Raw genomic sequence first — 25433 nt, 5'->3', positions numbered from 1 at the left:
TCCCATGCACCCCTCCACCCTCCTCTCTTCTCACTGCACCCCCCTCCTTCCCCTTCCTCCTCTCCTGCAACCCTCCTCCCTGCTCCCTCTGCACCCCCACCCCCCTCCCTCTTCTCCTGCACCCTCCTTCCCTCCCCTGCTCCCTGCACACCACTCCTCCCTCCTCTTCTCCCTGCACCCTCCACCCTCCTCCTCTCCTGCACCCCTCACCTCCCTCCCTGCCCCTGCACACCTCCTCCCTCCTCTGCTCCCTGCACCCCTCCACACCTCCTCCTCTCCCTGCACCCCCCCACCCTCTCCTCTCTCCATCCTCCACCGTCCTCTTCTCCCTGCACCCCTCCACCCTCCTCCTCTCCCTGCACCCCTCCTCCCTCCTCCGCTCCCTGCACCCCTCCACCCTCCTCCTCTCACTGCACCCCTCCACCCTCCTCCTCTCCCTCCATCCCTCCACCGTCCTCCTCTCCCTGCACCCCTCCACCCTCCACCTCTCCCTGCACCCCTCCACCCTCCTCCTCTCCCTCCATCCCTCCACCGTCCTCCTCTCCCTGCACCCCTCCACCCTCCTCCTCTCCCTCCACCCTCCTCTCCCTCATCCCTCCACCCTCCTCCTCTCCCTGCACACCTCCACCCTCCTCCTCTCCCTGTACCCCTCCACCATCCTCTTCTTCCTCCATCCCTCCACCCTCCTCCTCTCCCTGCATCCCTCCACCCTCCTCCTCTCCCTCATCCCTCCACCCTCCTCCTCTCCCTGCACCCCTCCACCATCCACTTCTCCCTCCATCCCTCCTCCTCTCCCTCCATCTCTCCACCATCCTCTTCTCCCTGCACCCCTCCAGCCCTCCACCCTCCTCCTCTCCCTCCATCTCTCCACCATCCTCTTCTCCCTGCACCCCTCCAGCCCTCCACCCTCCTCCTCTCCCCATCCCTCACCCTCCTCCTCCCTCCATCTCTCCCACCATCCTCTTCTCCTGCACCCCTCCATCCCTCCACCCTCCTCTGTTTCCTCCATCTCTCAACTCCATTACATCTCACTCTGCACTCATTATTTTATTTCTCATAGCTTTTCCTCTTTTCTCTCAGTGAACGATTGTTTCCTGCTTTTGCTTTTTTCTTCTTTTGTGTATGTGCCCCGCACTCTTGTGTGTGTGTGTGTGTGTGTGTATGCGTGTGTGTGTGTGTGTGTTTTGCCCTCTGATGTCATGGTTGTGTTATGACCAGTGCTCAACAGTCAACCTCTGACCGTTGCAAGTCCTCATGGGAGTTCTGACTGTACTAGATTCTAACCCTATAATGACTGTTTCGTTTCACCTCACTGTGGACTCGGAATAGATAGAGACTGTGACAGTACGCAAATAACCAGTTTGTGTGCGAGTGTGTGACACCATAAGTCTCTCTGCAGGTTGTTTTCACAGATATCCCCTACAACAGATATCTGCATGTTACTATTCAGTGCACACATTCATGACAATCCCACGCCTGCCTTTTCATCAGTGGACTACTTGGTGTGATGCTCTCTGTGTGAACTAAGACTGACGGTACTTTGGTCCTGTGATTTGTCCATGACCGGGTGAGTTACCCTGGAGCCAACAAAGAAAGGATGGAAACGAACAAAGGGTCATGGAAAAAGTGAAAGAAAGCTGATTTCTTGAACAGAAAGGAAACATTCATGTTCCATTGAAGACAATGGAGTCACATGAGGGAGAGAGGGAGCGAGAAGAATAGAGGTGAATGGAGGGGTAAAAGAGAGAGGGAGAAAAGGAGGGATGTAGAATAGAGAGCTATGAAAGTGTGAAAAGTTATGTGCTTTGCTTCATGAAAGATTCAAGAGTGTCGGCGCATGAATAACAACTGGAGCCCTCACACCACCTAGTGGTGACAGCATGGTAGTGTAGTGTCCCATGTGTCCCAATGGCTGGAGGTAGCCTTAGAAGCCCATGTTACTCAGCTTTGGAAGGATGGCCCGCCCCACTAAGCTGGGTTGGAGGTAGCCTTAGAAGCCCATGTTACTCAGCTTTGGAAGGATGGCCCGCCCCACTAAGCTGGGTTGGAGGTAGCCTTAGAAGCCCATGTTTCTCAGCTTTGGAAGGATGGCCTGCCCCACTAAGCTGGGTTGGAGGTAGCCTTAGAAGCCCATGTTTCTCAGCTCTGGAAGGATGGCCCGCCCCACTAAGCTGGGTTGGAGGTAGCCTTAGAAGCCCATGTTTCTCAGCTTTGGAAGGAAGGCCCGCCCCACTAAGCTGGGTTGGAGGTATCCTTAGAAGCCCATTTCTCACCTTTGGAAGGATGGCCCGCCCCACTAAGCTGGGTTGGAGGTAGCCTTAGAAGCCCATGTTTCTCACCTTTGGAAGGATGGCCCGCCCCACTAAGCTGGGTTGGAGGTAGCCTTAGAAGCCCATGTTTCTCACCTTTGGAAGGATGGCCCGCCCCACTAAGCTGGGTTGGAGGTAGCCTTAGAAGCCCATGTTTCTCACCTTTGGAAGGATGGCCCGCCCCACTAAGCTGGGTTGGAGGTAGCCTTAGAAGCCCATGTTTCTCAGCTTTGGAAGGATGGCCGCCCCACTAAGCTGGGTTGGAGTAGCCTTAGAAGCCCATGTTTTCACCTTTGGAAGATGGCCGCCCCACTAAGCTGGGTTGGAGGTAGCCTTAGAAGCCCATGTTTCTCAGCTTTGAAAGGATGGCCCGCCCCACTAAGCTGGGTTGGAGGTAGCCTTAGAAGCCATGTTTCTCATTTGGAAGGATGGCCCGCCCCACTAAGCTGGGTTGGAGGTAGCCTTAGAAGCCCATGTTTTCACCTTTGGAAGGATGGCCCGCCCCACTAAGCTGGGTTGGAGGTAGCCTTAGAAGCCCATGTTTCTCAGCTTGGAAGGATGGCCCGCCCCACTAAGCTGGGCTGGAGGTAGCCTTAGAAGCCCATGTTTCTCAGCTTTGGAAGGATGGCCCGCCCCACTAAGCTGGGTTGGAGGTAGCCTTAGAAGCCCATGTTTCTCAGCTCTGGAAGGATGGCCCGCCCCACTACGCTGGGCTGGAGGTAGCCTTAGAAGCCCATGTTTCTCAGCTCTGGAAGGATGGCCTGCCCCACTACGCTGGGCTGGAGGTAGCGATCAAAGCCCATGTTTCTCAGCTCTGGAAGGATGGCCCGCCCCACTAAGCTGGGCTGGAGGTAGCCTTAGAAGCCCATGTTACTCAGCTTTGGAAGGATGGCCCGCCCCACTAAGCTGGGTTGGAGGTAGCCTTAGAAGCCCATGTTACTCAGCTTTGGAAGGATGGCCCGCCCCACTACGCTGGGCTGGAGGTAGCCTTAGAAGCCCATGTTTCTCAGCTCTGGAAGGATGGCCCGCCCCACTAAGCTGGGCTGGAGGTAATGTTATGAAAGCTTGTTTTTGTGTGTTTTTTTTCTGCTCCATTCTCACACAACTGGAGCACCTAAGCATTTCGCTGAACCTTTTATACCTGCTGTAAACTGTGTAAGTGATGAATAAATTATATTTTTTATTTGATCTTGCAGCAGAGGGCTACTCAGAGGGCTACTGCAATTCTACTCATTTTGCCATTGGGCAGAGCTACTTTTTTTTCTTCTTCTTCAGTTTTACAGCTAAATTCCTGCAATGCTACCCATTTGCCATTGGGTGGAGATACATTTTTGCAGTTTTAAAGCTCATTTCCTGCAATTCTACACATTTTGTAATGACTTATGTTAATATAATATTTGAGTGCGAATGACTAACAAAATCCATGGGGGCCACCTGGAGGTAAGAGCCCCTGGGCACGTGTCCTGCATGCCCGTTGGTATTCGGCCAACGTTTAGATAGATGAGTAGGATAACTACCAATCTGTCACGTCCTGACCTTAGAGTTCCTTATTATTTTTTATGTTTGGTTAGGTCAGGGTGTGATGTGGGGTGGGCATTCCGCAGGGCAGTCCGGAGCCTCCAGCGACGATACCCAGATCCCCAGTCCAGCGACGATCCCCAGTCCGGAACCTCCGGCGACGGTCTGCAGTCCAGAGTCTCCGGCGACGGTCTGCAGTCCAGAGTCTCCGGCGACGGTCTGCAGTCCAGAGCCTCCGGCGACGATCTGCAGTCCAGAGCCTCCGGCGACGATCTGCAGTCCAGAGCCTCCGGCGATGATCTGCAGTCCAGAGCCTCCGGCGACGATCTGTAGTCCGGAGCCTCCAGCGGTGGTTCCCAGTTCGGAGCCGCCGCCAAGGGTAGATGCCCACCCGGACCCTCCCCTATAGGTTCAGGTTTGCGGCCAGGAGTCCGCTCCTTTGGGGGGGGGTACTGTCACGTCCTGAATTTAGAGAACCGTTTAATTTCTCTATTTGGTGAGGTCAGGGTGTGATGTGGGGTGGGCATTCTATGTTTTGTATTTCTTTGTATTTGGCCGAGTGTGGTTCCCAATCAGAGGCAGCTGTCTATCGTTGTCTCTGATTAGGAATCATACTTAGGTAGCCTTTTTCCCACCTATGTTGTGGATCTTGTTTTGTACAGCTCTTGTAGCCTACGGAACGGTACGTTCGTTTTGGTTTCACTTTGTTATTTTGTTGCTGGTTCTCATTTAAATAAATATGATGACCACAAATTACGCTGCGCCTTGGTCTCCTTCAAACAACGAACGTTACAGTTACAGAAGATTCCACCATAAACGGACCAAGCAGCGTGGCGAGGATGAATGGACATGGGAGGAAATCCTGAATGGAGAAGGACCCTGGACGCGGGTTGGAGAGTATCGCTGTTCAAGGGAGCAGATGGAGGCAGCAAGAGAGGAACGGCGACGATACGAGGAATTAGAACAACAATGTTCATGAGAATACCCCCCCCCCCTAAACACCACACACAAGTTAAGGAATAGCATTGGGAACGTCAGTGTGATTTCAGTCCCTCTTAAAGAGTGTTCAAAAGGATGTGAAAGGAAGAGAGGACAGAATGATGAGAATGAAGGGAAGAAGAGAAGGAAGGGGAGAAAGTGTGATGCTGCTTCTACTATGGCTCTTCTTACTGTACTCATGTGCCTTACAGCCAGATTATGGTGCTTTTACCTTATTCTTTTATTTTTCACTTACCTTGTTGTTGCTCAACCTGCTATAAGCATGTTTTGTCCATGTGCCTTTATGTCCAATACTCCAGTTGCCATGAAAGACAGACTTTAGAAAAGAGACACAACAAGATTTAACCTGACACACAAATATACAATCATGTGAATGTGTCCTTGTGTGAATGTTGATTTGGGACATACAGATTCGCCAGCCCTGGTTTTTATGATTCTATGCAATTATGTTTTTTTCTGCTCAGCTCCTGTAGTGCATCTGAATGGGCGTTGTTTGACGTTGTTTGGGACACCTCTAAGCTTGTAGAAGCCATGCAGTAAGATAGTGAGGGAGTCTGGTTGTCTCCCTCACTGGTAGCATGGGTTTAAATACTGCACTGTATGGACCTTGATTTGAGGGCCTGTTCATAAACTGCTTTATTGAATGGTTAATAAACAATGTAATAACGTGAATAACTGGTTCATAAACTGTAATAATGTTTAACTGGTTAATAAACGATGTAATCATGTTTATAAGCAGCTTATAAGCAGTCCTTCAAACGTGTTAAATAGTTTTTTGGGTATATTGAGATTCTGCTGATTCTGAATGATGCTCTCCTTCCTCTGCTGATTCATGTTTATGTGCCAGTGGTAACGCTCTGTCTGTAGACACTCCGTTGACATTGGAGAGGAAAATACTTTTTATCAAACAGTTTTATCATGTTTTTGCTCTGTATGTGCGTGACTAATTCAGTATATCTTCTGAGTATCATTGACATCTTACCAAGGTCACACAGGCAGAACTTTATTTTCAGTATATTTCAATAGTTTTTGCAAAAACAAAAATTGCCATTGTAAATGTAAAGGCAAAAAACAACAACAGTCCAGCCAGTCAGGATCCCAAATAGAATGATAGAATAATTCATTTTTTTTTTTTTTATAAATATTTTAACTGTTTTCCAGTCTAGACCAGTTAAGACCAGTATGGACCAGTTGTGGTTTCATTCCAGTGTGGTATGACGCATGTCATCGACTAGAGATGCATTCAACTCCGCTAACGATTATGAAGCTCCCAACTCTGAGCGCCCACCAACAATCCAATTCACCAAGAATGTTTGACAACAGGAGCGAACTGTTCTATTCTATTGAAAACACTTGATTGTGTACTCTTTCTTCCAACAATGACCTTGTAAGGATGAAAGTTTTCTGCAAATGTTTGCAGAGTTGAATGCCAGTTTGGTTTGGTCCAGTCCAGTCCAATCTGTTTCTGGGCACAATGATCCAGTAGAATCCTGACCCACACTGATGATATCATGCCTCATGATGGATATTCATCGGGGGCCTGGATTGGTTGGTCAGAACAGGACATTTCTTCTCAGGAGACTGGAAAGGGCCATTGTAATTTAGGCTTTATTTAGGGCAGATTTGTTAGGCCATACTGCCCCGGATTAGATTATCCCGTGTGTGTGGTATGTGTTTTTTTGTTATTCTAGAGTGATTTGAGGTATGATTCCTATGAGAAACAGGTTTACAGTCATGTTTCATGTTTGACATCATTGTTTCAGAAAAGTTTGGATTTTTCTTGAGTTTGGATTTTAGCAACTCAATTGCTCAGTAAGCAAAAGTATGATACATGGAACAATGGAAGTGTTGTATTTTTATCATTATATATTTTCAATTGTTGTTGTATGTTAAGTGCCTTATCTGTAATGTATGGGATAGCCTACCCTCTCACCTTTCTACCTTCTTCAGCTCCTCTCATCCTCATTCATCCTTTCTCCCTCTTTCTTTTCCTTCTTATTGTTCCATATGTCCCCCACTCCTTCTACTCATCCATCTCCTCCTCCTCCCTTATTCTGAGATCCTCCCCTCACAGCCTTTCACATCCCCATTCCAACCCTCGTTCATTTGTACTAACCTTGACCAATCTTCCTCTCTTCCCCCGTCGCTTTGGAAAAAGAACAGTCACGTAATTACAGTGTTATTTTTTTGTGTGTATTATGATGCTTAAGTATTATCATTAATAATAAAAACAACGATCATGAATCACTACGCCAAACCTGTTTACTCCAATGTTTGTTTTACACACTCAAATTATGAAGTTCTCCTCACTGATGGATAAGGGGAGAGTATCTATTGGTTTCCTATGTCTTGGTTTAGGTACTGAGGCCTATAACCTTCTATAAACACGGGGATTGTATATTGTGCACTTATTTTAGTGTACACACATACAATACGTTTCTGAAAAAGGAGTAGTAGGTTTATTACATTATAATACAAAATTACATTATAATGTGAGTATAACATATCACTCAAATAATCTTAAAGGTTAAGATCTTGCTTTGACTCAAATAACATTTTATACAGATGGTTCTGGCCTGTGATTCTGTGTAAGTGGTCAAACATTGGGGTTGCCTTCTTATTGGATGTCACTTGTATCCCGCTAGTGATTGAAGAAAAGTGTTACATAGCTAGAGCAGTCTTGGGCGCCTATACAGTTATTGCTGTTAGCCGTGAACGCCATCTTGGATCTAGATGGTTTTTAAACGGGGAAAACAGGAAAAGGGACAGGAAAATAGATACTTTCGTTCTTATTTAGTAATTTCCCCCACTGGCTGATGATGAAGAAACACGAGTCATGACGTCGCCTCTTTATTTGCTGATATAGTTCAAATCGGTAAATCTGAGAGGAAATAGGATTGTGGACTGAGGAAATTACCGCAGTTTACTGTAATTTGGTTTGTTTATGTTATTCAACCCGGACATGGACTCTTCTAACCCAGGTACAGTAAAGTTTTACGCTTGTGGAAATAAGTTCAAATGTTACAGGTGATAATGCAGATGGAAAATTGGCGATCCATGGCCCTTTGACCGAATCTGTCACTTTCTCCCAATTGCGTCTGATGACAGCATTATGGAGCTAGATAGCTCAGCTGGGGCTAAGCTAACTGGCCAGCGAAAGCAAGCTAACTGGATATTTGACTTTGACATTTGACTTGAATAATTTAACTAGCTAGCTACTTAGCTAGCTATTGACGTTTCTGTCTTTCTTGCAAAATCGTAGTTAGCAAGTTAGCTACCAACCTTGGCAAATAGCTTGTCTTACATTTAGCTGGCATGACCTGAGGTTAATGTAGCCAACTCGCCATGTTAGCTTAGCTAGTTAGCTAGTAATCATTTTTAGCTAGCTTGCTAGGTGACAGACTTGCGTAGGTTATGCTCAGATAAGTTAGCTAGTTAACTATCTAGCTAGTTTGTGTCGATATTTCATCAAAACAAGTGTTATTTTGAACGAACGATTAGCTTTTTTGGCCAGCTAACAGTTAGCTTGTTCTGCTTGGCTTAGCATAGCTAGCGAGTTAGTTGTAGCTACAGTATTTGTTAGCTAGCTAGCTTTGTGGCCAGGTAAGTTAACGCATAGCCAGTTTCATTACCAGAGAGGCAATAGCTAGCTCGCTATACTCACAACTGCAGTGGTCACACGCTCTGGCTTGGAGAGCTACATGGTGCATGGTTCAATCCAGCATTCACACACCTTCATTTTATTCGTCTAATCAATTCTTACGATTGGTTGATTAACGTTAGTTGACTCAGGTGTGCTACATGGCTGTCTGGAACAACATATGTCCCGGTATATATGTTTATGGCTAAATAAATTAAACAAACAGTTGTGTTACTGAAGTGGATACACTTGTAGCATCGTGTAACGTTACGTTGCATAATTTATCTCTGTCTGTCTGTCTGTGTGTGTGTGTGTGTGTGTGTGTGTGTGTGTGTGTGTGTGGCAGACATACCAGATGATTCTCTGGGTTTGGGAGCCGGTGGGGCCCAGGCAAGCAGCAGTGCTGTTGTGCCAAAAGGGTCCAATAAGAGGCGAGCTTCGTGAGTATAGTATACAATGCCAATGAATCAGTCAATCACTATGTCACATAACTTTAACAGACAGCACAGGGTATAGCTATGACAGCACAGGGTAGAAGTTGTCCATAGGTGCAGAATCAGAATCACACCGATAAGTTGTTGATCCATTCTTTGGTGTTAACTTTACAAACATGGATTCTGTCTACTTCCTCACAGGCCAGACTTTGATGATGATGATGATGATGGAAGCAAGCTCTTCAGGTAGGACTGACACCTGTCTCTCGCTCTTTCTTGCTCTCTCATCTCTCTCCCTCTCTATCTGATCTGACTGTATTGTGTTGGTTGTTTTGATGACAGATCTTCTTCTCTGTCTTTGACCAGGTGTGATGACGACGGAGGAGGAGGAGACAAAGAGCGATTTGCCAGGTAGAATAAGGAGGTTGTTGGTGCGTGTTTGTGCGTGTGTATAATACAGATATTCTGCATGCACACATCCCGAGACACCAGAATCCCTATCACACCACTGTGATTCTTGTCACTACTACTAACCCCTGAGCTCAGGGACACCTGTTCACTCCTATCAATCCCTTTCTTCTGAGCACAACCCCTTTCTCTCCCTCCTTCCCTCTCTGCTTCTCTCTCTCAGGATCTCTGAAGTCTTTTTCTTTCAGCACTCCGTCTCGCTTTGAAAGACCAGGTTCTCTCTATCTCGATCTCTACATTTATCTATCGTATTGATGGATCATTCACTCCTTGTTATATTTATCAATCCATGCTTGTTCCACCTACCTCATCCTAATCTGAAAATATAATTTGGTTACGCCAACACTAAACTCTACTCCATGTTGTCCACCTACCTGCCCATCTCTTCCCATTTATATTCCTCCCTCTTTCTCTCCTCCCCCGTCCCTCCTCTACCTCTTCCTCTCTGCCCTTCCTATTTCTCCCCATCTCTACCCCATCCCTGTCCCTCCTCCTACTCCATGTCTGTCGCTCCTCCCCCTGCTCTCATCTCTACCCCATCTCTGTCCTTCCTACTCTCCTCTCTTCCTCTCCTCCCTCATTCCCTCGCTCCAGGGAGAACCACAGTGAGATTGAGCGGCGGCGGAGGAACAAGATGACTGCTTACATCACAGAGCTGTCGGACATGGTTCCCACCTGTAGCGCGTTGGCACGGAAACCAGATAAGCTGACCATCCTGCGCATGGCCGTGTCCCACATGAAGTCTCTGAGAGGGAGCGGCAACACTGCAGCAGACGGGACATACAAACCATCCTTCCTCACCGACCAGGTTAGAGAAAGAGAGGGAGGACGGAAAGGGGGGAGAGGGGGCTGAGGGATGAAAAGGGAAAAATGTTATCATATGTGTTTGTTGCACAATAATAACTGAGTGTATCTTCCATGTCATCTCTCCCTCCATCGTTCTCTCTCTCCTCTACCTCTCCTTTCCTCTCTCTCTCCCCCATCCCTCTCTTTGTAGGAGCTGAAACACCTGATCCTGGAAGCTGCTGATGGCTTCCTGTTTGTGGTGTCGTGTGAGAGTGGACGGGTCGTCTACGTGTCAGACTCCCTGACCCCTGTTCTTAACCAATCACAGTCCGACTGGCTAGGCTCCTCACTCTACGACCAGCTCCACCCGGACGACGGAGACAAACTACGAGAGCAGCTCTCTACTGCAGAGAATAACAATACAGGTACACACAGGTGGTACAGATAAACTACAGGAGCAGCTCTGTACTGCAGAGAGTTATAATACAGGTGGTACAGATGAACTACAGGAGCAGCTCTGTACTGCAGAGAGTTATAATACAGGTGGTACAGATAAACTACAGGAGCAGCTCTGTACTACATAGAGTTATAATACAGGTGGTACAGATGAACTACAGGAGCAGCTCTCTACTGCAGAGAGTTATAATACAGGTGGTACAGATGAACTACAGGAGCAGCTCTCTACTGCAGAGAGTTATAATACAGGTGGTACAGATGAACTACAGGAGCAGCTCTGTACTACAGAGAGTTATAATACAGGTGGTACAGATGAACTACAGGAGCAGCTCTCTACTGCAGAGAGTTATAATACAGGTGGTACAGATGAACTACAGGAGCAGCTCTCTACTGCAGAGAGTTATAATACAGGTGGTACAGATGAACTACAGGAGCAGCTCTGTACTACAGAGAGTTATAATACAGGTGGTACAGATGAACTACAGGAGCAGCTCTGTACTGCAGAGAGTTATAATACAGGTGGTACAGATGAACTACAGGAGCAGCTCTGTACTACAGAAAGTTATAATACAGGTGGTACAGATGAACTACAGGAGCAGCTCTCTACTGCAGAGAGTTATAATACAGGTGGTACAGATGAACTACAGGAGCAGCTCTCTACTACAGAGTGTTATAATACAGGTGGTACAGATGAACTACAGGAGCAGCTCTGTACTACAGAGAGTTATAATACAGGTGGTACAGATGAACTACAGGAGCAGCTCTGTACTACAGAGAGTTATAATACAGGTGGTACAGATGAACTACAGGAGCAGCTCTCTACTGCAGAGAGTTATAATACAGGTGGTACAGATGAACTACAGGAGCAGCTCTGTACTACAGAGAGTTATAATACAGGTGGTACAGATGAACTACAGGAGCAGCTCTCTACTGCAGAGAGTTATAATACAGGTGGTACAGATGAACTACAGGAGCAGCTCTCTACTGCAGAGAGTTATAATACAGGTGGTACAGATGAACTACAGGAGCAGCTCTGTACTGCAGAGAGTTATAATACAGGTGGTACAGATGAACTACAGGAGCAGCTCTCTACTGCAGAGAGTTATAATACAGGTGGTACAGATGAACTACAGGAGCAGCTCTGTACTACAGAGTGTTATAATACAGGTGGTACAGATGAACTACAGGAGCAGCTCTCTACTGCAGAGAGTTATAATACAGGTGGTACAGATGAACTACAGGAGCAGCTCTGTACTACAGAGTGTTATAATACAGGTGGTACAGATGAACTACAGGAGCAGCTCTGTACTACAGAGAGTTATAATACAGGTGGTACAGATGAACTACAGGAGCAGCTCTCTACTACAGAGTGTTATAATACAGGTGGTACAGATGAACTACAGGAGCAGCTCTGTACTACAGAGAGTTATAATACAGGTGGTACAGATGAACTACAGGAGCAGCTCTGTACTACAGAGAGTTATAATACAGGTGGTACAGATGAACTACAGGAGCAGCTCTCTACTACAGAGTGTTATAATACAGGTGGTACAGATGAACTACAGGAGCAGCTCTCTACTGCAGAGAGTTATAATACAGGTAGGAGACACACACAACACTAATGACTGTGAGTAACGACCCTTCCCTCTCTTTCTCAGGGAGGATGTTAGACCTGAAGACAGGAACAGTTAAGAAGGAGGGACAGCAGTCCTCCGTCAGGATGTGTATGGGAGCCAGACGATCCTTCATATGTAGGATGAGGTGTGTGTGATGAGCTTGCATGTGTATATGGCTGTATGCACCTGTGTTGGTAGTGTGTATTCTGAAATGTGTGTGTTTGTAGATGTGGTTCGTGTCCAGTGGAGCCCATGTCTATGAACAGATTGAATTTCCTGCGGAGCAGGAACAGGTGAGATAATTCTTATATATTTTACTGTAAAAAGTGCCAGTATTCAGACCCCTTGACTTTTTCCACATTTTGTTATGTTACATCCTTGTTTTAAAATGGATTAAATACACATTTTTCCTCATCAATCTACACACAATACCATAATGACAAATCGAAAACAGGTTTTTATAAATGTTTGCACATTTATTATAAATAAAAAAACAGAAATACCTTATTTACATAAGTATTCAGACCCTTTGCTATGAGACTCGAAATTGAGCTCAGGTTCATCCTGTTTCCATTGATCATCCTTGAGATGTTTCTACAACTTGATTGGAGTCCACCTGTAGTAAATTCAGTTGATTGGACATGATTTGGAAAGGCACACACCTGTCTATAAAAGGTCCCACAGTTGACAGTGCATGTCAGAGCAAAATTCAGGCCACGTTGTTGAAGGAATTGTCTATAGAGGTACCAGAGACAGATCTGGGGAAAGGTAACAAAATATTTCTGCAGCATTGAAGTTCCACAAGAGCACAGTGGCATCCACCATTCTTGAATGGAAGAAGTTTGGAACCACCAAGACACTTCCTAGAGCTGGCTGCCCTGCCAAACTGAGCAATCGGGGGAGAAGGGCCTTTGTCAGGGAGGTGACCAAGAGCCCGACGGTCACTCTGATAGAGCTCCAGAGTTCATCTTTGGAGATGGGAGAACCTTCCAGAAGGACAACCATCTCTGCAGCACTCCACTAATCAGGTATTTATGGTAGAGTGGCTAGACGGAAGCCACTCCTCAGTATAAGGCTCATGACAGTCTGCTTGGAGTTTGCCAAAAGGCATTTAAATGACTCTCAGACCATGAGAAACAAGATTGTCTGGTCTGATGAAACCAAGATTAAACTCTTTGGCCTGAATGCCAAGCGTCACGTCTGGAGGAAACCTGGCACCAACCCTACGGTGAAGCATGATGGTGGCAGCATACTGTGGGGATGTTTTTCAACGGCAGGGATTACGAGACTAGTCAGGATCGAGGCAAAGATGAACGGCGCAAAGTACAGAGAGATCCTTGATGAAAACCTGCTCCAGAGAGCTCAGACTGCGGCGAAGGTTCACCTTCCAACAGGACGACGACCCTAAGCACACAGCCAAGACAACGCAGGAGTGGCTTCGGGACAAGTTTCTGAATGTCCTTGAGTGGCCCAGCCAGAGCCCGGATTTGAACCCGATCGAACATCTTTGGAGAAACATGAAAAGAGCTGGTCAGCGATGCTCCCCATCCAACCTGACAGGGTTTGAGACGATCTCCAGAGAAGAATGGGAGAAACTCCCCTCATACAGGTGTGCCAAGCTTGTAGCGTCATACCCAAGAAGACTCTGGGCTCTAATTGCTGCCAAAGGTGCTTCAACAACTGAGTAAATGGTCTGATTGCTTATGTGAATGTCATATTTCAGTTTTTTTATAAATTTGCAAACATGTCTGAAAACGTGTTTTTGCTTTGTCATTGTGGGGTATTGTGTGTAGATTGATGAGGAAAAAGGCTTTAACTTAACAAAATGTGGAAAAAGTCAAGATGTCTGAATACTTTCCCGAATGCAATGTATAGTGAACTATGCCTTGACTGGTAGTGCTCTTCCCTGTAGGAATGGTCTGGGTCCACCCAAGGATGGGGAGCCTCAGTATGTGGTGGTCCACTGCACTGGATACATCAAGTCCTGGCCCCCCACAGGTAACTAACTAACTAACCTATGGCTTAGCTCTTATATCAAATCAAATGTTATTGGTCACATACACATGGTTAGCAGATGTTATTGTGAGTGTAGCGAAATGCTTGTGCTTCTAGTTCCGACAGTGCAGTAATATCTAACAAGTAATCTAACAATTCCCCAACAACTACCTTATACACACAAATCTAAAGGGGTAAATGAGAATATGTACATATAATTATATGGATGGGATGAGCGATGGCCGAGCGGCATAGGCAAGGTGCAATAGATGGTATAAAATAAAGTATATACATATGATATGAGTAATGTAAGATATGTAAACATTATTGCAGTGACATTATTTAAAGTGGCATTGTTTAAAGTGAGTAGTGATCCATTTATTAAATTGTCCAGTGATTGGGTCTCAATGTAGGCAGCAACCTCTCTGTGTTAGTGATGGCTGTTTAGCAGTCTGATGGCCTTGAGATAGAATGTTTTTCAGTCTCTCGGTCCCAGCTTTGATGCACCTGTACTGACCTCGCCTTCTGGATGATAGCGGGGTGAACAGGCAGTGGCTCGGGTGGTTGTTGTCCTTGATGATCTTTTTGGCCTTCCTGTGACATCGGGTGCTGTAGGTGTCATGGAGGGCAGGTAGTTTGCCCCCGGTGATGCGTTGTGCAGACCTCACTACCCTCTGGAGAGCCTTGCGGTTGAGGGCGGTGCAGTTGCCGTACAAGGCTGTGATACAGGATGCTCTCGATTGTGCATCTGTAAAAGTTTGTCAGTGTTTTGTATGACAAGCCAATTTTCTTCAGCCTCCTGAGGTTGAAGAGGCACTGTTGCGCCTTCTTCACCACACTGTCTGTGTGGGTGGACCATTTTAGTTTGTCTGTGATGTGTACGTCGAGGAACTTAAAACTTTCCACCTTCTCCACTGCTGTCCCTTCGATGTGGATAGGGTAGTGCTCCCTCTGCTGTTTCCCGAAGTCCACGATCATCTCCTTTGTTTTGTTGACGTTGAGTGAGAGGTTATTTTCCTGACACCACACTCCGAGTGCCCTCACCTCCTCCCTGTAGGCCGTCTCGACGTTGTTGGTAATCAAGCCTACCACTGTTGTGTTGTCTGCAAACTTGATGATTGAGTTGGAGGCATGCATGGCCACGCAGTCGTGGGTGAACAGGGAGTACAGGAGGGGGCTGAGCACGCACCTTTGTGGGGCCCCAGTGTTGAGGGTCAGCGAAGTGGATATGTTGTTTCCTACCTTCACCACCTGGGGGCGGCCCGTCAGAATGTCCAGGACCCAATTGCACAGGGTGGGGTTGAGACCCAGGGCATCAAGCTTAATTGTGAGCTTGGAGGGTACTATGGTGTTGAATGCTGAGCTGTAGTCAATGAACAGCATTCTTACATAGGTATTCCTCTTGGGGCAGTGTGCAGTGTGATGGCGATTGAATCGTCTGTGGACCTGTTGGGGCGGTATGCAAACTGAAGTGGGTCTAGGGTGGCCGGTAAGGTGGAGGTGATATGATCCTTGACTAGTCTCTCAAAGCACTTCATGATGACAGAAGTGAGTGCTACGGGGCGGTAGTCATTTAGTTCAGTTATCTTTGCCTTCTTGGGTACAGGAACAATGGTGGCCATCTTGAAGCGGGGACAGCAGACTGGGATAGGGAGCGATTGAATATGTCCGTAAACACACCAGCCAGCTGACCTGCGCATGCTCTGAGGACCCGGCTAGGGATGCCATCTGGGCCAGCAGCCTTCCAAGAGTTAACACGTTTAAATATTTTACTCACGTCGGCCGCGACGGTGGCACTGTATTATCTTCAAAGCGGGCAAAGAAGGTGTTTAGTTTGTCTGGAAGCAAGATGTCGATGTCTGTGACGTGGCTGGTTTTCTTCTTTTAGTCCGTGATTTCCTGTAGACCCTGCCACATACGTCTGGTGTCTGAGCCGTTGAATTGCGACTCCACTTTGTCCCGGCATATATCCAATGTATACACTACTGCTGCATACTGAGTCCTATGTGTGTGTGTGTTTGCGTGCGCGCATTTCAGGGGTGAATCTAACAGATGAGGAAGCAGACAATATTCAGGGGAGTCGCTACTGTCTAGTCGCCATCGGTAGACTTCAGGTAAGATGGGACAAATTAATGTCCAATGTTTGGATGGGCTCATGGAACCACCATCTTGCAGACGCTTGTTCTCCCCTTGTTGTCTAGGTGACCTCTTGCCCGAGCGACACAGACATAAACAGCATCAGCGTTCCGGTGGAGTTCATCTCTCGTCACAACTGCCAGGGCCTCTTTACCTTCGTAGACCACCGCTGCATGGCCACAGTGGGCTACCAGCCTCAGGTAGGCCTCACTCACAGCCTGGGGCTAGAGTAGGACAAACACCCAGCATCGCATTTCATAGTGTATCAAAATACAGTATGTGTTTAAATTGTGTGACAGCTGTAAGCTTGATCTAACTTTTTCTGTGTGTGTGTGTTGGCGCCTGTGTGTGTGTGTTTGCAAGGAACTGCTGGGTAAGAACGTCTTGGAGCTGGCCCACCCTGAGGACCAGGGTCTGCTGAGAGACAGCTTCCAGCAGGTGGTCAAGCTGAAGGGTCAGGTGCTGTCCGTCATGTTCCGCTTCCTGTCCAAGACCAGAGACTGGCTCTGGATCAGGACCAGCTCCTTCACCTTCCAGAACCCCTTCTCTGAGGAGATAGAGTACATCATCTGTACCAACGCCAACGTCAAGTACGTGCTGTATACACACACAGACACACACCATCTGTACCAACGCCAAGTACCTGCTGTATACACACACAGACACACACCATCTGTACCAACGCCAACGTCAAGTACGTGCTGTATACACACACAGACACACACCATCTGTACCAACGCCAAGTACCTGCTGTATACACACACAGACACACACCATCTGTACCAACGCCAACGTCAAGTACGTGCTGTATACACACACAGACACACACCATCTGTACCAACGCCAACTTCAAGTACGTGCTGTATACACACGCAGACACACATCATCTGTACCAACGCCAACGTCAAGTACGTGCTGTATACACACACAGACACACACCATCTGTACCAACGCCAACTTCAAGTACGTGCTGTATGCACACACAGACACACACCATCTGTACCAACGCCAACTTCAAGTACCTGCTGTATACACACGCAGACACACATCATCTGTACCAACATCAAGTACCTGCTGTATACACACACAGACACACATCATCTGTACCAACGCCAACTTCAAGTACCTGCTGTATACACACACAGACACACATCATCTGTACCAACTTCATGTACCTGCTGTATACACACACAGACACACATCATCTGTACCAACATCAAGTACCTGCTGTATACACACACAGACACACATCATCTGTACCAACTTCAAGTACCTGCTGTATACACACACAGACACACATCATCTGTACCAACTTCAAGTACCTGCTGTATACACACACAGACACACATCATCTGTACCAACTTCAAGTACCTGCTGTATACACACGCAGACACACATCATCTGTACCAACTTCAAGTACCTGCTGTATACACACACAGACACACATCATCTGTACCAACGCCAACTTCAAGTACCTGCTGTATACACACACAGACACACATCATCTGTACCAACGCCAACTTCAAGTACCTGCTGTATACACACACAGACACACACCATCTGTACCAACTTCAAGTACCTGCTGTATACACACACAGACACACATCATCTGTACCAACTTCAAGTACCTGCTGTATACACACACAGACACACATCATCTGTACCAACTTCAAGTACGTGCTGTATACACACACAGACACACATCATCTGTACCAACGCCAACGTCAAGTACGTGCTGTATACACACACAGACACACACCATCTGTACCAACGCCAACTTCAAGTACCTGCTGTATACACACACAGACACACACCATCTGTACCAACGCCAACTTCAAGTACGTGCTGTATACACACACAGACACACACCATCTGTACCAACGCCAACTTCAAGTACGTGCTGTATACACACACAGACACACACCATCTGTACCAACGCCAAGTACGTGCTGTATACACACACAGACACACATCATCTGTACCAACGCCAACTTCAAGTACCTGCTGTATACACACGCAGACACACATCATCTGTACCAACGCCAACTTCAAGTACCTGCTGTATACACACGCAGACACACATCATCTGTACCAACGCCAACTTCAAGTACCTGCTGTATACACACACAGACACACATCATCTGTACCAACATCAAGTACCTGCTGTATACACACGCAGACACACATCATCTGTACCAACTTCAAGTACCTGCTGTATACACACACAGACACACATCATCTGTACCAACTTCAAGTACCTGCTGTATACACACACAGACACACATCATCTGTACCAACTTCAAGTACCTGCTGTATACACACACAGACACACATCATCTGTACCAACTTCAAGTACCTGCTGTATACACACACAGAACCACATCATCTGCACCAACACCATGTAGGTACACACACACATACACACACGTACACACACATCTGCACCAACTCAAACTTCAAGTACTAACACACACACACACACACACACACACACACACACACACACACACACACACACACACACACACACACACACACAAGTCACCTGAGTGTGAGACGCCTACAACACATAGACACCACAACTCTCTTCCACCTCAACATCTGAACATCTCCACTCTGTCTGACCAATCTGTTGAGCCACCTTAGGAAATGTGATGTCATCTCTTCCAGGCTGTGTGTTTGTCAGTATGTTCACCTCCCCTCCATATCTTTCTCTCCCTTCCTTTCCTCCTCACCCCTTGTTTTTGTTGTGGGCCAGTAGAACCTCAACTCAGGACACCCTCACCCCCCCCTCGTCCTCGGGGGTGTCTTTGCCCCCCTCGCTGGGGGAGAGCAGTCCTAACTTCCCCCCTGTGTCCCACAGCCCAGGGCAGGTGGCTGCCAGGTGAGACCCCCTCAACCCCCCCTCTGGCATGGGTCAGCTGGGGCTGCTGCTGCTTCACTGGAGACTACAACTCTATTTCTCTCTTGTTCCCTTTATGTTCCTGTTCTCTCTGGTCCAGAGTTCACCCCTTGGTAAGGGCTGTGGATTGTTACTTGATTTGACCGGGCCTTTCTGTTTTTGGGTGATTCCCCCGTCCCTCTCCCTCCTCAACAGCAGTAAGATATTCATCATGACCAAGGTGTTGGTAACGATCCCCCTCCCCTCTCCTCTTTTCTTCTTGGTTACCATAGTGACTGGTGGTGGGGCAAGTGCTGTTGGTCGGCAGGTGTTTTGGTTTCCCGAACAGCGGTGGAGGGCCTTGATGAAAATTATATTTTCTGTTGTCACTGCTAACACTCTTTTTTTCTCTCTACCACTCCCTCTTTTCTCCCTTTACCACTCTCTACCACTCCCTCTTTTCTCCCTTTACCACTCTCTACCACTCCCTCTTTTCTCCCTTTACCACTCTCTACCACCCCCTCTCTTTTCTCCCTTTACCACTCTCTACCACTCCCTCTCTTTTCTCCCTTTACCACTCTCTACCACTCCCTCTCTTTTCTCCCTTTACCACTCTCTACCACTCCCTCTTTTCTCCCTTTACCACTCTCTACCACTCCCTCTTTTCTCCCTTTACCACTCTCTACCACCCCCTCTCTTTTCTCCCTTTACCACTCTCTACCACTCCCTCTCTTTTCTCCCTTTACCACTCTCTACCACTCCCTCTCTTTTCTCCCTTTACCACTCTCTACCACTCCCTCTCTTTTCTCCCTTTACCACTCTCTACCACTCCCTCTCTTTTCTCCCTTTACCACTCTCTACCACTCCCTCTCTTTTCTCCCTTTACCACTCTCTACCACTCCCTCTCTTTTCTCCCTTTACCACTCTCTACCACTCCCTCTCTTTTCTCCCTTTACCACTCTCTACCACTCCCTCTCTTTTCTCCCTTTACCACTCTCTACCACTCCCTCTTTTCTCCCTTTACCACTCTCTACCACTCCCTCTCTTTTCTCCGTTTACCACTCTCTACCACTCCCTCTTTTCTCCGTTTACCACTCTACCACTCCCTCTCTTTTCTCCCTTTACCACTCTCTACCACTCCCTCTCTTTTCTCCCTTTACCACTCTCTACCACTCCCTCTCTTTTCTCCCTTTACCACTCTCTACGACTCCCTCTTTTCTCCCTTTACCACTCTCTACCACTCCCTCTTTTCTCCCTTTACCACTCTCTACCACTCCCTCTTTTCTCCCTTTACCACTCTCTACCACTCCCTCTCTTTTCTCCCTTTACCACTCTCTACCACTCCCTCTCTTTTCTCCCTTTACCACTCTCTACACCACTCACTCTCTTTTCTCCCTCTCTTTTGTCTCTCTCCCTTTCCCCCCCGTTCCAGGCAGTTGCAGCAGCAGCAAGCAGAGTTGGGGGGAGGAGGGAGAGATGGTCTGTACGAGGCAGGACAGGTTACACTTCCACAGGTAAGACTAGCACTGACTAAAACACACACCTAACTGGGGCCTTAACCCCACAACATGCCCTCCATCCAGCGGCGCTGCACTGCTGCTTGATCCTGTGCTTATCTCAACTGTATGTGTGATGTCTTGGGGGCGAGACCGTTCTATTGTTCGCTGTAACATGGACAATGAAGTTGTATTGTTGTACCTACCTCCAAGCCTTTAGTGAGTATTGACCGCTGGTTGACCGTTGTCCATGTCAGATGCCTGTCCAGGCCGTGACCGCAGCTGGAACTGACCACAGTAAGACCATGGACAAGGCAGAGATGCACCCCTCCTTGTACCCCAACCCAGACCAGGCCAAGTTCCTGCCCTCCACCTCTGCCCCCGGAGTACCCATCTACCCTCAGGACAACAACAACTACACCACTGCCAACCGCTCCAACGACACATACAGCAGGTATGACCACTAGCCTCTGTTGTACTGTTTTAAACTGATCTAAGGGCAATGTATACTGAATAAGCGATTCTAATTTCCTGTTATGAACTAATTCCAGGTCAGTAGGGATGGCCCCTCAGATGGTGCAGCCATCCCACTCCGCAGGCCAGATGCTGGCTCAGATGTCCCGTCAGAACGGGGCACCCCCCTCCAACAGCAGCCCCCTACAGGGAGGGGCAGCGGTGGGCTGGCCGGGGCCAGCGGCGGGGGCTAGACCCCTCTTCAACAACCAGGTGAGACAGCTGGCAGCTGCAGGTAGAAGCTGTCCAAACAGCCTGAAGTTTAGATCCTCTGTTGTTGCCCAAAGTGCTACAGATGTAGAATCTTAATTTAAGACTTTTCTACAGCAGGAAAATATTCCTGCAGCAACAGGAAATATGAATTATTTTGTGGATTATAATTTTTTTGTGGAAATTACAAATGTCAGAAGCTTTTTTTTTAACTCAAATACAATACAAGTTTAAAATTGGCTGCATTGCAGGACAGTTTTCCTTGAACAGGGTTATCAAATTTAAATCCTACATCTGTAGCTGGCGTGATGGGGATGAGTGCTCTGAGGTTCTTGCATCTCTGTATCTTAGCGTTGTAAAGGACCTCATCTTTTATCCCCTGTGTAATCTCTGTTTTGAGTATCACACCCAGACAGTTTCAACAGTAAATGCATAACAGAAACCTTGTACGTTCATAAAGTGTGAATATTATCATGGTGGTTTTCACCACCCGCCCAGCAGGTGGCGCCCCAGGCAGGGAAGGCCCTGTCTCCCCAGTTTGCCATGGGGAGTTTTGTGGGGGGCTCTTCCTCCTCATTTGGGGCGATGCCCACCACTGCCGCTCCGACCCCCACCACGGGGGCTAACTACCCAAATATCAACCCCCGCGTCAGCCTCAATACCAACGGATATGGTACGTGACCCTGAGAGAGTGTGCGTGTGCGTGTGTGTGTGTCAACAACTACAGTACAGTGTTTTTATGTGTTTGTGTATGCTGGTGTAGTTAGATACTGACTCGCACATTGTCCTATCTCTGATAGATGGCTTGGGGTCGGGGCAGCAGTTCACCTCCAGGGCAGCGGAGGCAGTGTGGCCCCAGTGGCAGGGCCAGCAGCAAGCTCAGAACAGCGCAGAGCAGCACCCCCACGCACAGAACAACCAGCCTGACATCTTCCCTGTAAGTCTCTCTCCCTCTACCTATATCAATCTGCCTTTCTCTTCCCCATGTCTCCATCTGTACCTTTTGTTATGTGTTGTCATGTTGCTTTGAAGTTAAATCTCTCTCGCTCTCTCTCTCTAGGATGTTCTCGCCATGCTGGACCAGCCGGCCAACTTCGATGACTTTGAGATTCCCATCTACCCCTCTTTCGACGAGTGACCCCACATACACTCTTCCACTTACCTCTCTGTCTCTCAAATGTCTCCTCTCTCATTTGGTGCACTTTTGCTCTCTTTCTTCGCCTTTCGTGATCCAAAGAGAGCATGTCTAATTATCGGTCAGATGATTGCACGGCCAGGATGGAGAGAGCGAGTTAATCAGGGAAAAGAAAGAGTGAAATCAAGTATAGGTATGCAAATGCAGGTTCAATAAACACGTGAAAGGGGGGTAGAGAGAGAAGAGATTCAGGGTTCAATGATGGGCAAATGTAAAATGACACATCTGTAGCCAGCACTGCCCAAGCTCCACAGCCAGTGGATTGTGCTGCTCCACTGGTCTGTACATCATATGGATAGATCAGTCCAATCATTCACTTGAAGTCTCAGGCAACCCAGGTGATCTACAGCTTTGGGGGAATATGTGGGAATATATATATATAGGAATATTCTGATCTGAAGCCTGTGAATATCCTCTATCTGCTCCCCTCGCTGTTTTAGCTTAGCGACCCTTAGCATGTTCAAAAGGACACTGTCCTCACGCAGGCTTTTTAAACTTTGGGCAGATTTATACGAACACTGTACAAACACGTTTATATTTGTACACAGTGTACATTGACGATGTCACCTATGAATGTGGTTATGGTGGTTTCAGGTGGAATAGAGGGGGAGAGAGATGTCTATGACTAGTAAAGGGAAGAGGGGGATATGAAACTAGAACCTGATATATTCCTACATATACCCAGTATATAAGTCAAGTGTTTATATACAGTTATATGTCTACTGGAGGTGTTTGTATAACTTTATTGATCTCAACCTGAATGCACAGCAATCCCAGGGTCCCTTTCTCACTCATTTGTATTCCTTCCTCTGTTGCCCAGGGTTACCCAACACACTCTTCCTCCTCTCACGCTCTTCCTCAATCACCCTCCCAAGTGTGTTTTTTTCTACTTACACTAGGAAAAGGAAAATGAAAAAAGACATTGGAAAGCAATAATTTACGAGCAGGAATGATGTTATTTTTTAAAGCCATTCTTTATTGTTGTCCTACATGTTTTTATCTTGATTATTGTTCTTGAATATGGAAATACACAGGAAATAGTAATGATTTGATTGATTGAAATTTTCCCCAACTGATGTTTTTATTTTCTGGCCTTTTGATTGGCTCTCCCTGTTTTGTAGCCCTCTCCATTGCTACTTCGTGATAGGTTGTTTTTGATGTATATTGATCAGGGCATCTTGTTCAGGACAGAAAGGTCTTGTTTAGAACTGACAAGATTCCTCATTCAACATGACACAGAATCATGCCATGATGTTTGGCCTGAAATTCAAGTCATCCTAATCATGTTCCAAACACATGACCCAATAATCAATAAGCAGTAGATGTTGATTGTGAGTTTGGCAATTAATACACTTTTTATTTTTTTTGCAGTTGATTCAATCAAAGTTCATCCTTATCGAGATAGTTTGACATTCATAAATATGATCTAAATCAAACACAACATTTGTTTTCTGAAATCGATTGTGATGTTTAGTAAGTCACTATAACACTCTTATACAGGGAATTAAGAATTAAGAATTCTGATTGGGCAACAGAGGGCTGTGAATTTTAAGGTTCTGAAATACAAAAATTGTATTGTGTAGGCCTTTCATTTTAAGTCCGGTAATGTATACATGTCTGTGAGCGTAATTCACAGACATGCCGAAACATGTGAATTGTATGTAAACCCATCATGTGTCAATAGTCACACGATGGAAATGGCAGTTTGATGACTGTTGTCTTGTTATTGTTTTAAACCACTTTGGTTGCTCCCTGTCCAGGTTTTTACAATGATGTGAGCTGCAGTTTATATAGCGCACACAGATACACAAATATAGGAATATATATGTATATGAAATGTTAAACAAGAGAAAGTGAAATGTTTGGTTTTTCTGTTAAATTGTTATATTGTCAAGAACTTGTGGGTGGATATTTGTTTATTTTAGGGGTCGGGGGACTGTAACATTTGAACTGTTCCTTTTGAGAAATGTGATGATTGTACAACGTCACTCGTATGTATAAAATGTGTAGGCCTAGTCATCAGACCTGGGTTATAACACTATTTCACTCCTATGTATAAAATGTGTAGGCCTAGTCATCAGACCTGGGTTATAACACTATTTCACTCCTATGTATAAAATGTGTAGGCCTAGTCATCAGACCTGGGTTATAACACTATTTCACTCCTATGTATAAAATGTGTAGGCCTAGTCATCAGACCTGGGTTATAACACTATTTCAGGTATTTCAATTACTTTTCAATACATTTCAAAACAAGTATTCAGATAACCTTTTATTTGAAAAAACAAGTAGTTTAATATTGGATTGTGTTTGAAGTACTCAAATACACTGACTCAAATACACTCCCAGGTATTTAAATAGTATTTCAAAACACTTTCAAATACAATTTGGTCAACTACTTGGTTTTTACAAATAAACGTTAAAATAAAAGTATTTGTTTTAGGTTGTGTATTTGGAAATACCAAAATACACAGAAGAAAAATATTTATATAACACATACTCAAAATTCACATTTGAAATGAGGTCTGAGTCATATGCATAAAACCCATGACTTTGTCCTCAACAGTCTTTAGGATGTTCAGTATGTTCACATGGTCTCCACCTACATAAGAGAGGAACAGAGATATAGTCCATAAATCCATTCATCCTGTGTCCATCTATAGAAACACAGATGGTTTCACTACGTAAGAGAGGAACAAAAACAGAACGATAGGAAGCTTACGTAGTGAAAGGTTGCTCTTTTTAGAATAAGCTCCTCTCTCATTCTCCCCCATCGTTTGG

General features: G+C 46.4%; 1 protein-coding gene across 6 annotated transcripts; it reads left to right on the top strand.

Moving 5' to 3' along the window:
- The first annotated feature begins 7506 nt into the window (after positions 1–7506).
- LOC120039502 (aryl hydrocarbon receptor nuclear translocator-like) lies at positions 7507–24848 on the top strand. Of its 6 annotated transcripts, none has more exons than XM_038984916.1 (19): positions 7507–7807; positions 8813–8906; positions 9102–9146; positions 9267–9311; positions 9963–10176; positions 10366–10579; positions 12269–12371; positions 12454–12519; positions 14139–14224; positions 16259–16335; positions 16423–16557; positions 16721–16947; positions 19119–19241; positions 20671–20752; positions 20992–21188; positions 21286–21460; positions 21956–22130; positions 22258–22394; positions 22518–24848. In XM_038984916.1, the coding sequence occupies exons 1-19, from the start codon at positions 7771–7773 to the stop codon at positions 22593–22595; spliced, it is 2310 nt and encodes a 769-aa protein (XP_038840844.1). In that variant the 5' UTR covers positions 7507–7770; the 3' UTR covers positions 22596–24848. The 6 variants fall into 6 exon arrangements, with proteins under 6 accessions (XP_038840844.1, XP_038840843.1, XP_038840842.1 ...); XM_038984915.1 differs by having other exon boundaries at positions 9243–9311; positions 21959–22130; XM_038984914.1 differs by having other exon boundaries at positions 9243–9311.
- Positions 24849–25433: the final 585 nt, after the last annotated feature.

This window comes from Salvelinus namaycush, unplaced genomic scaffold (assembly GCF_016432855.1).
Source record: "Salvelinus namaycush isolate Seneca unplaced genomic scaffold, SaNama_1.0 Scaffold276, whole genome shotgun sequence".
NCBI lineage: Eukaryota > Metazoa > Chordata > Actinopteri > Salmoniformes > Salmonidae > Salvelinus > Salvelinus namaycush.
This window is presented reverse-complemented; position numbering and strand designations above follow the sequence as displayed.

What these genes read in the sequence shown, in the direction of transcription:
- LOC120039502 (XM_038984914.1), top strand. Translation starts at nt 7,771, where the DNA reads ATGTTATTCAACCCGGACATGGACTCTTCTAACCCAG. An exon ending in CATGGACTCTTCTAACCCAG is followed by an intron (nt 7,808 to 8,812) that starts GTACAGTAAAGT and finishes TGTGTGTGGCAG; the next exon opens with ACATACCAGATGATTCTCTG. An exon ending in GATGGAAGCAAGCTCTTCAG is followed by an intron (nt 9,147 to 9,242) that starts GTAGGACTGACA and finishes TTTTGATGACAG; the next exon opens with ATCTTCTTCTCTGTCTTTGA.